Source organism: Styela clava, chromosome 10, assembly GCF_964204865.1.
Source record: "Styela clava chromosome 10, kaStyClav1.hap1.2, whole genome shotgun sequence".
Lineage (NCBI taxonomy): Eukaryota > Metazoa > Chordata > Ascidiacea > Stolidobranchia > Styelidae > Styela > Styela clava.
This window is the reverse complement of record NC_135259.1, coordinates 21,077,605-21,091,692: the sequence shown is the minus strand read 5'-3', so window position 1 is coordinate 21,091,692 and position 14,088 is coordinate 21,077,605. Positions and strand designations below refer to the sequence as shown.

Genomic DNA, 14,088 nt, shown 5'->3' with positions numbered 1-14,088 from the left:
TTGATCAAAGAAATTGAAAGAAAAACTGCCTCAAGTAAATTTTTATTCTTTCAATTAAAAATTCACACTCATGAATGGGGAGAATGAAAAGTTTAATGCACTCGTATTTTTAAATTTTAAGCAATGACATGTGGTGTTGTTTAGAGAGGAATTCTGAGCTCAAAAATATGAAGGGGCCTCTCATGGTCTAAATTCAGCCCTGAACATCACCAATTTTGGGATAGGTACATGGTGTCAACATATGAACTGAGTTAGGCCATTGGATTTTGAAAGGTGTACCAGAAATGTACATAGTTACATGGAATTCATGAAATATATAACATGCAATAAAAACCAAAATAGGTCTTTCGTTGAACGCCAGTTGTGGTCCCGGTACCCGTATTCCTGTATTCTGTTATCACAAGCAGTTGGAGCGCATATTCCACAGAGCACAGCGCGTTGGCAGAATCTCATGGTCTAGTGAGAATGACGTCATCGGAAACACCGCGCTCAATAAAATTTCACTGAACGATTATCAAAAATCTTGACCATGTTTATCATGATAAAAATATTAAAAAAGATGTAAAAAACATTCTATTCTCAAAACTGCTTACGTATACAATGGAAGATATTTAAAAAATTACAAAAAATGCTAATAACTGCTCTGGTGATCACATTCCCCATACGAGCTAATGTTAAATTTTTTTTTTTTTACATCACTTTTCTTTTTGCGCGTAGGATGGGTTTTTAATGAATAAGGTCTATTCGCTGTTGGGACACTGTGGCGTCATAGGCAAAGATAACAAATTGAAGTTACAGGGTTCCCGTTTTGCGGCCACCATTCAAAATTAGCACTTCTCGGCGGGTTGACTAAATTTTTCTAGTGGGGCGCATTTAACCCGCAGGTTGCTCACCCCATGATATAAATCATTCCATATCTTCAAACAGCTGCATTTAATCATGGTTTTCCCGTCGCTATGGTGAAGTCCAATATGAACTGTTTTCTCATGATTTTCTAATGAAAAATGATTTTAACAAATTAATTAATTACTGTTTTTTGTTTTTTTCAACTATTATAGTTTTCTATAATCATTTCAATAAATTTTAAAAAAGTGATATTGCGAATTTTCGGGAATTACTCTGTGTTTCATTCGCGGATGAATATTCCATTTGGTCACGACTCACTAGTTTTGTAACCATTAGTTTCGGGATTCCGAGAAGTCTAGGGAGGGTCGCGTTTATTAGGGTTTGTTGCTAATTGAGGTGTAATTATAGGTTTATTTTGACTCCATAATCAGCAAAATTATTGAAGAAAACAAACTAAATGAAACTGATTACAGAATCAGATAAGCCAGAGTAATGCTACAGGGAATTTTCTATTTGTTTGTATTGTCAGATCTGCAGATTGTGGAGTTTTCGAAATAAAACTATCTTACTTTACGTTTACTATTAAGTGCGCGGGCCACTTAACATGGTAGTTATGTTTTAGTTTTGCTACCCTGACTACAGGTTAATGAAAAAACAAACAATACCCTCACGCCAAAAATTCACAATTATTAGAACAATAAAACTGTTGTTTCCCAACGCCTGATGGGCCGCCATCAGTGGTTATTCCCGAAAGTTTTGCCAAAGACGAGCCAAGACGCTTGATCATTTTCATCACAGCCCCCAACAAATCAATGCCTGGAGTCGTGCCCTTAATTGGGACAATGGCTGAGAGCTTCTCGGTGATTTTAAAATCATCATTAACTCCCCGCATGATTAGCAGTAGACTTGATGTCAGTGCTTTCGTCAAGAGCCAAGGAATACAATGAAAACTTTCCCGCTTTTGCTCTTCAACACGTCGAGAATCGTCTGTCTTGACATGCCTATTTTTGCAAACGCCTCTTTTATTTCCGTGATTTTTATGTATGTATGCCTAGGTACGTACCGGTAGCGACTATGGCATCTTTATGTATCGATATCTCTTCCCAGTTGGTTTCGATTCAAAATGGCACTCATGGCTCGTTTGAAAGGGCTGGCAAAGCGCATTTCAGGAAAATAAACAAATCGTTTGTATCCTTGCATACTACATCACTCGAATAATAGTTATACTCAATTTTTCTGAAAAATAATACAGCAATACAATACAATTTTTCCGAAAAATGCAGCGCGGGCCACTTGAAATGTTTTCGCGGGCCACGGGTTGGACGACCCTGATCTAAGGTTAGATAAGAGATTACAGTACCGGTGCCATACACACGGACACAGGGTCCTACAGTCTGACAGTCCTAATATGAATGAAGTTATCAAAACGTCGACTGACGGAAATTGATGAATTCAGGATTTGAGTACCGGTATGGTAGGGTGGTGGGGTCTCGTGTAGTTTCGTACCGGTACCTAACGTACTTCTAGTGGGCGAAGCATAACAATTTTTGATATGGTAATCTTTACCCCCATCTGACTACGCCATCTAATAATTACATCACAATCACGTCATAGAGCTTGCCAAATATACGTATGATCGCCCGAAATGTGACGATAAAGAACTGACTGACGGTATCGATCTCTCTCCTATTGGAATCTTTGCGACGAGAAAATGAGAGAAATAACTGTTCGATTTCGGGTGCTCGTTTGCGCGTCTTGGATGGCAGTTCGTACAGTTTGAAGGGCTCTATTACGTCACTGGCCAGACTGGATTCCATGACAGATTCACGTCGCTCACGTCTGAGGGCGCTAGCGCTCGGCAAAAATGCACGCGAGCGAATTCAATTTTGCACGCCGAAAATTTGCAATTGCTCACCAATGTAAATCGGTTTAAATGGTCTTTAAATCAATAATCCAGTAATATAAAGATGCCAAAAAATTATAACTCCACAATTGTCGAATAATACTAGCTTGCAAGATTTGGCCTGATCGAAAAAAGCGAAGCAAAAAAGACCATATCGTGTTCATGTTGCATGATAGGAATCTCGTGAGAAGAATTATGGGCGAAAAGAACGCCTCCTCACCGACGCTGGCCAGTTACGGCTCTGATTCAGTGTATTTTTTATACAATAATTTGACACGGATGTACTGAACAGTACCGGTATCTAAAGTCGCACAAACACTCTCAAAGTTGGTGACGAAGTATAGAAATAACGTTTAGGGTCAAAGGTCAAACGTCTATTTTTGCTCTGATTTGACATATTTTTTATCCATTAATTCTACGTAAAAACACTCTTGAAATTAATGACAAAGTATGTCCATTTTGCTCTTATTCAACGTATTTTTTATCCAATAATTTTACGTGGATGTGATTTCATTCAAACCACTATAAAACAAAAAACAATATTTCTAACCCGTTAATTTTTTTATCGTGGATGCATTGGCATTCTACATGCTGAACCTCGAATTAACTTTTTACGAACAGGGGTTAAAGCTATACAAACCACCAAAGTACGACACTCGAGAGACGTATTTGCGACCGAACGACAAGTGTGCGACCACAGATTTCAAGCCTTGAACATCGTTCCTGCTGCGTTGAGAGTCTTGAGACTATAGCATACGCAGCCATGCGTGAAAACATTGGGCTTCTAATTGCATTTCTGACCGTCATATATTTTAAGAACACGGTTATTTCGAACAAAACTCGTCAAATCATAAACAAAGCCCCGCATCACAGCAATCAAACAGACAAAAACACGGTGGCCGCAAATTGGTCGACAAAGATAATATCGACGTAGTGGAAATGCGCATCCCCCTATTCCCCCTCCTCTAAATGTAGAAACGCAAAACTTTGAAGATGGGTAAAAGAAACACAACTCTACCCACCTGCCAAGTTTCATCTCTTTATCTCTTATATTTGTATGAGTTTTCAAATTTTATTTAAGGGACAATGGGTAGTTGGCGACATGAAAAAATGGTCCGTTTTTTTTCTTCGGTCTGGTATTCGGTCGTAACTTTTTTGCTTGTGGCCTCATTTTAGTGTAATTTCGCAGAGCTACGGAGGATTAGTGGACAATAACGCGTGGGAAATATCGTCGCGGTTCGTTAAATTTTTCTGCATCAATTTAATTGATGAAGTTGATGGCCGCGAATAGGTCGTGGCCGCAAAGTGGCCAAGCCACCCTACCGTACCTCGAACCGCTATCTGTAGTCTAATACAATGTCTGAAAGTGCATCGCCTTTCAAATATATTTCGATTTAGCTTTACTTTCTTTAGGTAAAATTCTGTTCAAATAAACACGTTTCTATTTTTTTTTATCTGTGGACTGGGGTCTGGTATAGTTTAGTATCACATGCACTTCTAGTTGGCCATGCTCAATAATTTTTGCATATGTCATTTCTAACCCCCACCTGACAACATCACCAAAAAAGTATGTCATTACGATCTCCAAAGGGTAAGGATGGTCGTCCAAAATGCGCAGACGATCATTAGAAATCGGGCAAGCTATTTCTCTCGTTTTCTAGCCCCACAATCGCGATATGAGAGAGACCGCTGGCGTTAGTGAGTTCATTATCATTGGCGCATATTTCCTTTCGGGCGATCGAAGCTATACTTTAGCAAGCTCTATGACGTGAATGTGACGTCGTAGTGACATAATTTTTGAATGACATAGTCAGGTAGGGGATAGGAATAACACATGCAAATTTCTTTATGCTACACCCACTGAAAGTACTTGTGGTACTAGACTATACTAGACCCGTGGACTGGTTGCAGAGTCTAAATGAAACTGATTCCAGGCTCCCTGGTTTTTTCGGTATTACTGTAAAAGTATAATAGTATTTTAGAATATATTTCAGCATTGAACAGTTCCATACCAGTACAGCAGTAGGATATGATTTACATATTTATCTCAGGGGAGAGGAAATCGGATAACAGGGCTTAACCATATGGCGATCCACATGCTCTCGTCTGGTTACCAGTCCATGTCAGGTATAGAATTAGTTAGGCAGTTATTTGTTTTCAGATGCATGGACTTGACATCACTATCTGACTATGTTCAATCTCAATGGGCAGCGCGATGAACTAAAAGTTTTGAAAGCCTGAAAAAGTGTACTGATAATGCAAAGGGTTTCGAAAGAATCCCCTGCAACTGTGCTAAGCATAGAGATGTATATAGCTGTATCATCCTAAAAAGCAGTTATCAGTTGATATGTAACTGTGGTAAAAAAAATACTTACGTCAATATACTATTACACCTTATCATGATAGGATATTCATATTTTCCTGGATGGACTGGAAAGGGATATCCCACAAAACCTCTCATGTTATATTCGTCTGAATAGTGATACCGGTTCATTTCGGGTATGGAAATAATCGTTTGTTTCAGGGGCATGGAATGTGATGGGTTCATCAGTTTTCTTGCACATACAGACATATTCATAATACTTATATCCTGTTGTAAAACTACTTTGCATGAGGTCCAGCCAACTTTTCAAGCACACACCCGATATAACATAGACTACCAAACTAACTACCGTAGCATAATACTTATTCTTGTTATTGCACTGTTGATTACCCTGCCTGGGGTTGCTACTCTACCTCCACCATACAAGTTCATCTATCCAATTACATAATATTTTCATACTCAAAACTTATTGATAATCTTCAATCCTCATATTTTGCTTGCCCAGAATAATGACACTCTTATTCCTGTATCCTACATTTAAAAGAATTTGTGGGTCTAGGATAGTTTAGTACCAAAAGTACTTCCAGTGGGCGTAGCATAACGAACTTTGCATATGGTATTCCTAACCCCCACCTGACTATGCCATCCAACAATTACATCACTGCGACGTCACCATCGCGTCATAGAGCTTGCAAAGTATATTACGATTGCCCAAAATGCCATCTGCGCCGCCGATAACGAACTCGCTAACGCCGACGATGTCTCGTGATCGATGCGACGAGAAAACAAGAGAAATAGCTTGCTCGGTTTCGGATGATAGTCTATGTGTTTCGGATGACTATCCGCATATTTTGGTGGGCCTTATTACGCCACTGTGAAGTCGCAATGACATAATTTTTTGGTGACGTAGTCTAGTGGGGGTTAGGAATGACATATGCAAAAAATTGTTGAGCCAGGCCAACTAGAGGTTTAGTTGTTTTTCATCTACTTGTCGCAAAACATTAACTATTGGTATTTCAATATTTTCTTAGTTTTTAGTTTTGTTACAATTTTCATAAAAATGACTGCAGTAATACCTCAGCAGCCCGACCAAGGAACTTATACGTTTCAAAGCAAACCACATGCTGTTCAGGGAAGAAGGAAATACAGGCAGTTTGTCAATGAACAGTAAGTTATCTTTTGGCTCACTTTTTTATGAATATGTCACTTATTATATTTCTATCTTATCAGTTTGGCACCTCCGTAACCCCACAAAATTCCAAACTTATATTGCGCAAAAATTTAAAAAAAGCTTTCAATTTGAAAGCGTCATCATTGGATTCCTGATTTCCGATAGAAAAATAATTTTACTGTAGCATTCAAGAGCTTTTAGCGAATGACAGTCAGCAACGAAGATGCGCCTTGCCAGGCACCTTTGTTTCAAAAACTAATAGTGCTTGTTTCATTGATCTTAATACCGAACATCTGGGAATCATAGAATTGTGCCCTACTGTTAGTCTTTGCTAGAATGCATAACAATATTCCATGAAAGGCCCATGAAAGGTATTGATATCTTCATACCATTGAGCTTGCCGTACTACCCGTTTTTCTTTACCTTAGCAGTATTAAATTTCTATTATCTTCTTTTAAATGAAGTCCGTCACGACAAAATCATGACATATTATTCTAATCCAATCATGAGCTAAGTTCACTTATTTTGTCCTTAACCTAGTGGTTTCAATTTTTTAGAAATGAAGGCTCTGCTCCATATGGGAACATTATGTATGATAGAAGAATTGTGAGAGGGAACACTTATGCACAACACACATTGCCTGCCGTAAGTTCCAAATTTTGATTTGTTTTGTATGCACATTGCTAATTTCATTGATATACATGCAGGCATTTACAATTTGTTGAGCAAAGGTTACCAAATCTTGGAATTGTCACTTAAATTTATATAACACCTGTCAGACCAGGGGAGGGAAAGTTTTTTGGACCTTGGGCCAATAATTTTGCCAGCCTAGACTGGCGGGCCTTGTAAGTGTGAATTAAGTAGTTTCATTTTATGAACAATACAGTTACAAAAGAAAAAGTGGATAACAATAAGCCTCGTGCCAAAACTAAATTTAATTGCAATCTCAACAAATTCGTCCCGCAGGTTGTAGTTTGCCCATGTCAGTATTAGACCAAGCAAATATCTCCGTCATGTTTTATTCTCTTATTAAAGTTATAATTAACATTATAATAAAATGATATTATTCATGTACTTATATGGCTTAATTTGATAATTCAGGTTTGGTTGGGGCTGGGGCAGCATCAGGCGGGCCAGATTGAATCAATTAATATCAGGCTGTAGTTTGCCCATGTCAGCATTAGACCAAGCAAATATCTCTCCCATCTTATTATAATTATAATTTACAATATAAGAAGTGATAATATTCATATTTATATGGCTAAATTGGATACTATACACATAAATGCCAAATTCTACTTGCAGTCAGCGCAACCTGACCCGATAGAAATTCAACGGCAGCAAGAGATTCGTCGTCGAGCAATTGCAAAGAAGAGAGCAAAGGATCAACTTCGTCCTCGATCACCAGAACCTGTCGATGGTCGAAAACATATCGAAGTGCAAACTGAATTGTATCTGGAAGAACTTAGCGACAGGTATTTTTTCGTTATGCACTGTTACCAATGGTGGGATTTAGTGACTTTGTGTAAGTTGGTTTTTATAATGTCTGAATATAAAAGGTTAAACCCCTACCATCAAATATATTTTTGAAAAACATTCCCCCAGCGACAATTAAATTTTACGAAAAAGTACTTCCCAGTCCAAAAAATCATAGCTTTTTTAGTGTTTGGCATCATTTATGTCATAAAAAGGCATCTAAAACTTTGTGCACTAATTAACACCAAATTTTACAATAGATTATCAATGTTTATTGTAGACCAGGTGATCCCGTAAACAGCACCTTAGACCGATGGACACAGTTCTCAGGCCAAATAAATTTAGTAGCGGAACTTGGCCCAGTTACAGCAGCGCCATAGTCAATTGTCCCGTCACTGCTATCATTTTCCGGTTCTTATAAGATCTGAAAATTAAAGATTTAATGAGCTTTTATTTTTATGAAATTACCTATGAATATTTTTCCATAAATAACCTTCAGCTTTATTAATGAAAAGGCTTTCTCAGAATTTATCTTTTGTTGCTACAGGATAGAAGAGGCTGATATTGACACACAGACAGATGCGTTCTTAGATCGGCCCCCTTCTCCACTATTTGTTCCTGCTAAAACTGGGAAAGATGTGGCGACACAGATCCTCGAAGGAGATGTAAGTATCACTATAGCGAGCATATTTTAGTGTCCTGGGTTATGAAATATTCTGAAAGCAACGTCATAACGTTCATGAGAAGCCCCAGGGATCCGTTAAAGAAACCTAGGAGCTCTGTGAGCTATTCGTTTACTTATTAAAGTACTGACTTGGCTAATTTTGTAACTGTCCAAAGAAGCAATACAGCATTAATAAAATTTGACAAAGTTTGACGGCCACATAATTATGGTGGTACACCGATTATGAAGTAAATGAGACTCATCTCTGAACAAACTTATTAACGGCAACTTAAATTTCAAGATAGACTAAGACTATAAAGAATTGTGGTGGTGGATTACATGCACTTATTCAGAAGTAAAGGAGTTATTAATATGAGTAAAGATATGGGTGACCACCCAAAAGCCAAGTGCTACTGAAACTATACATAATAAGATGGGGTAGGATTTACATATTTATCTCAGGGGAGAGGAAAGGCGATAAGATGGCTAAACCATATGGCGATCCACGGCATCTCGTCTGGTCAACAGTCCGTGTCTGGTATGGGATTAGTTGGCCAGTTATTTGTTTTCAGAAGCCGTTACCGACAACCGGTTACGCAAACCACCCTATGGCGGCCAGGAGTCCAGCAATCCTCTCACACATAACTGTCCCCGCATTTATTCGAACCTGCAAACTCACGCAGGGTAATCAGGGGTGCTGTGGCGAGCATATTCCCAACGTTTAGCACGAAGCCACACCGCCGAGGTGGCTTAATAATATACACCAGTAAATACAACGGCATATTAATAAAACTGTATGTGCTGTCTTTAATGACTAAAATCATGGAAACTAAATGTAAAATTGTCAATACTTTTGTTACATGTGACTTGCTTTACTGAAATATTTTTTACTTTTTCCAGCTGTTTGACTTTGACATTGAAGTTAAGCCAATACTTGAAGTTCTCGTTGGCAAAACCATGGAACAAGCTCTGCTCGAAGTCATGGAGGAAGAAGAACTCGCCAACTTACGTCAGCAACAGAGAGAATTTGAAGAATTAAGAAATGCTGAATTGGTGGAGATGCAAAGACTGGAAGAACAAGAGAGAAGGCACAGCGAAGAAAAGGTTTGTGGCGGTTTTGCTTTTTTTCAAATATATCAAATTTAATTTTGTGGCTGCAGTGGCTAGTGTTCAGAGCAGAGGCAACACACAGGCCATGGAATTAGCGGTGGAACTTATTCACTTGCCCATCACAGACTTTGTATTCCATTTTTTTCTAATGCTTTTTCTCATTTATAACGGCGCTTTCAACATTGTGCTATATCACACTGGGATGAAATTTTGCTTGACGAGCATTCAGTAGTGCGATTTTGCTTTATTGGTGTAGTGTGAGTACTAAAAATTTGTACCCAATTGGTCCTTTAGTTGAAAGAAAAATTCCCTTTTTACAACAATAACAATACAACAGAACCAAAATGATTCTCAATCCATAGTTCTGCTTGCGTCTCATAATGAATTTCATATCTTTGATTTCCTAGGAAAGACGAATGAAACAACAACGTGAAGTTTTGAAAAAAGAAAGAGAAACCGCAGAAAAGATTGCGGCTCGTGCATTTGCCCAGAGCTACCTTGCAGATCTCGTACCATCCGTGTTCAGCACATTGAGAGATAACGGCTATTTCTACGACCCTGTAGAGAGAGGTAACTTTTTTATAAAAGCTCATTTTTTGTAGCTCATTATAGTGACTGCTTATACAGGACCTTGTCAAAATTAAATTAATAGATTGGTACATTGAAATTGCTGTTTATCCATATGCAATTTGTTAAATTGCCATGGTCTTTGTTTGATTCAAAAATATTTGTCTAAATGAGAAGGCATTGCCATTTGGGAATGTTCTGGTGCTCCCAATAACATGGTAACTCTCTAGATATCAATCGTTGTTCAAACCTTTTTTAAGAGCATAAAAGTATGTGTATCAATATGGAGGTAACTAATTTCGTTTGCCTATTTCATATCAAGTTGTGTAAAGGGAATGAAACCTATGGGCAGGGGTCACTTGGATAACACTGACAGTCCCTGAACTCGTAATTGAACTAAAATAAGAAAAATCGGAATAAGTACACATACTACGGGAGTACCGAAAAAAATATTTTTTGTCATTCACATATACCAGGTCACAAATTGTTGTTTTCTTTGCCCAAAATTTTTTTTTTTTTTTTATAAATGTTTTACTTTATTTTTCAGACGTTGAGCAAGGATTCATGCCTTGGATTATGGATGAAGTTGTGAAGAGAGTCGATGAGACTGTCGTTGGAAGAACCATGCTTGACAGTAAGTGTTTTTTAGGGAGACGTTAACAAGTGTTTTACTGGGTAGTGGGATTAATTTTTGGACTTTGTGCAGTGGTTCTAAAACTTTCACAACCTGTGGGCCCCTTCGGAGAACTCTCATCGTAGCTCTTTTATAAAAATTTCACAAATTAATTTATCAAAATATTACTATAAATACCACAAGAATAATAAACAGTGGGCTATAAGTGCTGAAAGGCCGTGGAAAGTGGCCACAAGCCATGGAAGGGAACTACTGTGATAGATAATGCCAAATCAGAAGTCTTAACCCTTTTTTTCCGCTGTATACAATCGACTTTATGTACCATTTTATAATATGCAATGACCAGTTAACCAAACGTACAAGGAACACCCCCAATATCTCTTTAAAAAGCTTATTTTCGCGTCTTCCTACTAAAACGCGCCCAAATGACGTAGGCGAAACTGTTCGACCCTACGCGTGTAAGAAGAGAGAAATTTCAAAAAATTTTGAGAGAACCTTTCACACTCTTATCGCTTCGATGAACACGTGTTACAAAGAAACGAAATTCCAAGCGCTCTTCTGAAAGAGGGTTACGTCACCTTTGCAGAAAAACCAGACTCAGCTTCGCAAGCGAAGCGAAACGCGAAATAATCAATGATATGTGAGAGCATGTCCACGATAGTTGTCTGGAATCTTTGTTTGTTTATTATGTGCGCGAAATTGTTTCCCGCTCGTTCAAATGACTTATTTTTGAAGTAATGACAAATACTTTCGTGTATCTCTAAGCTTTGAAATGCCTACACAAATAAAATTCACTTAGTAGTAAAATAAAAAATTTACAAAAAAACAAAATGTTGACAGATCAAGCACGGATCATAGTTGGATGCTCAAAATGATTTAGTTAGTGCGGAATACTTCACAAAACATGAACATAAACGTAAAATAGTCCGAAAATAACTATTATGACCAAGGATGGTAATACGAATATATAAGTTATACGGAACAAAAGAGTTAAAGCCAGCCTTGTTCACAGTGAATAAGCATTGTATATTTAAAAAATTAACCTTCGTCTTTTTTTTTTCAGTGATCATCCGAGAAGTCGTCAAACAACGAGCTGAATTATTTGATAAAGCTCCCCCTCTGTCTGGAGGATCAGATGCATCGAAACCGGCCTCACAACAGACTGATAAAACAAACTGAATAGTTTTATAATTACTTTCAGATCTTCCTTTATTTGAGTTGGAAATTTATTGTCATATATTTATTTAAGTTGAAATGATTAATTTTTCCTTGGTAGATATTCAGATAATTTAAAAAAATGACTTTTGTTAGAATTGCTAATAATAATATTGTAATATTTTCCGTTTTATTAAATAGTAGCACCTTGCATGTTGTCAGATATCTGTACAGGACTGAAAGCGTGAATAAGCATTGTCCAAAAAAAAATTTATAGCCTAATGCAACTCGCATAATTTCAAGAGTAAAGGAATATCAGCTGGTTTTGTATGCCCTAATATAACATTCTTCATATTCTAAGTATCTGACAATAAATTTCTGACTATATTGGTTATATATATATTGTTTCGACTGTTTTATATTTTACACTGTTGCAACGAATCTTCAATCTGTAAAAATATTAATCTAGCACGTTTTCATAGTAATAAGGCAACATTGTCACAAATAACGAAGGATTGGACTAGACCAGTGGTTCTCAAACTTAATGATAATTTGTCGCTTCCTTTCAGATACTCTAAACACATGTGCCCACCAAGTCTTGCATTTAACATGTTATATCTTCTATTCAAAAACACATTGAAAATAAGTGGATGGAAAGTAAATATCCAAAATAAGGCGGACAAGATCAAATCTACCGAATAGTTTTACTTTTTATGAGCTTCACGCCCCCTCAAAAAATTTGTCCATGCCCTTTTGTGGGGCACGCCCCACCGTTTGAGAACCACTGGCTTAGATTGTTTCTTCACCCTTAATTGCATATCAATTTTTGTAATTTTTTCACTGTAGGTTTGTATTAGTTTCATGGCAACTTTTGTGAAAAATATGGAGATTTTACTGTATTAGCAATAAATGGTACTATTTTGGAATAGTTATTGTTTTATAATTGAGCATGTTTTGTGCTTTATTTTGTAGATAGTAAGTTTGTTTTAAAATCCTGTAATATATTTTTTTTTTGTGCATCTGTATGGAAAGGAAAGCTGATAGTACGGATTGTTCGTTTCCCAGTTTAGTTAAGTGCAACCCAAAACATTCGCGATCCATAGACACCACGAATTTCGTGGGTATCTAGTAGAGAGCCATCTCTTTGTATAATCAAGTAAGTTTTATCGCTGCAATAATTGAGCAACGGAGTGTTACGATTTGACCAATTAGCTAACAAATCCGAGAATGGGTAAAATGTTTGCTATTCTCACGAGTGGGGGGGGGGATGTAATAAATTGAATAGGCAATGCCGAATTAGAATTAATCCAGTCCTCTCAACATTAGTAACTTCCTACAGATCGAGGCTGCCTGCAAGGGCGGCCTGGACCTTTTCCAGTCCCCTCCCCCCCCCCTTGATGCTTGATAAAGTTGGAAATATTTATCCAAATAATGATGAATGCATTGATGTAGATGAAAGGGCCCTATAAACCGGAGCGTGAGGCGTGCAAAAGCATGGCATAAAAATATTACCAATTCGTTAACAAATGCCAGAATTATTACTTTTGTCACAAAACCACGTGGCATTTGAACAGCGATAAATCTTAGTACAGGAGTATAAAACTACGCCAGTTTTGAGCACGTTAAATAGAAAAAAGAATTCATAACTACAATGAATGCATTTTAAAAGCAAATTATTCGTCATATTTGCAATTGATGAATAAGCAGGATTCGTCGAACGTAATTTTATGATGACTAATAGATAAAGAATTGTTGCATCATAAATACGAATGTGTGATGGAACAAGGATGCATTATGACCTAACTGTTACCACCCGCCCATGCGTGATAATTTAAACAGAATGTTAACCTACCCATTGGCTCTGTATGGCCTATCTCACAAATTTCAGTTATCGTGGACAAAATTTGCCATGTCGCGAGAGTGACGGATATTCAGTCACAGGATTTCATAATTTGTGCGGTTGTTGTAGTATTAGCAAGCCTGACAACTATTAGCAAGAGATTCGTAGTACAGCATAGGATAGAATTTATATATTCGTTCTGTATACAGAAAGTAAAGTGAGCTCAAACGTTTGGAAAAGTACTGCTCAGAAAAAGTCAGAAAAGCCCCCTTTAGATCGTCTCGCCAACTTTTCTCCACTACGTGGTAGTTATGATAAAACCCGAGTGGTATATTATTAGTGACACCCTAATTAATGAAATTCCAATACAGTTTTGTACTAGAATGCTTCAATTTCAGC

The 14,088-nt window shown here is 37.4% G+C and overlaps 1 protein-coding gene across 1 annotated transcript; it reads left to right on the top strand.

Moving 5' to 3' along the window:
• The first annotated feature begins 6,103 nt into the window (after positions 1–6,103).
• LOC120342468 (radial spoke head protein 3 homolog) lies at positions 6,104–12,775 on the top strand. Its single transcript, XM_039411335.2, has 8 exons — positions 6,104–6,239; positions 6,801–6,888; positions 7,549–7,718; positions 8,267–8,384; positions 9,284–9,487; positions 9,901–10,063; positions 10,608–10,694; positions 11,758–12,775. The coding sequence occupies exons 1-8, from the start codon at positions 6,133–6,135 to the stop codon at positions 11,871–11,873; spliced, it is 1,053 nt and encodes a 350-aa protein (XP_039267269.2). The 5' UTR covers positions 6,104–6,132; the 3' UTR covers positions 11,874–12,775.
• Positions 12,776–14,088: the final 1,313 nt, after the last annotated feature.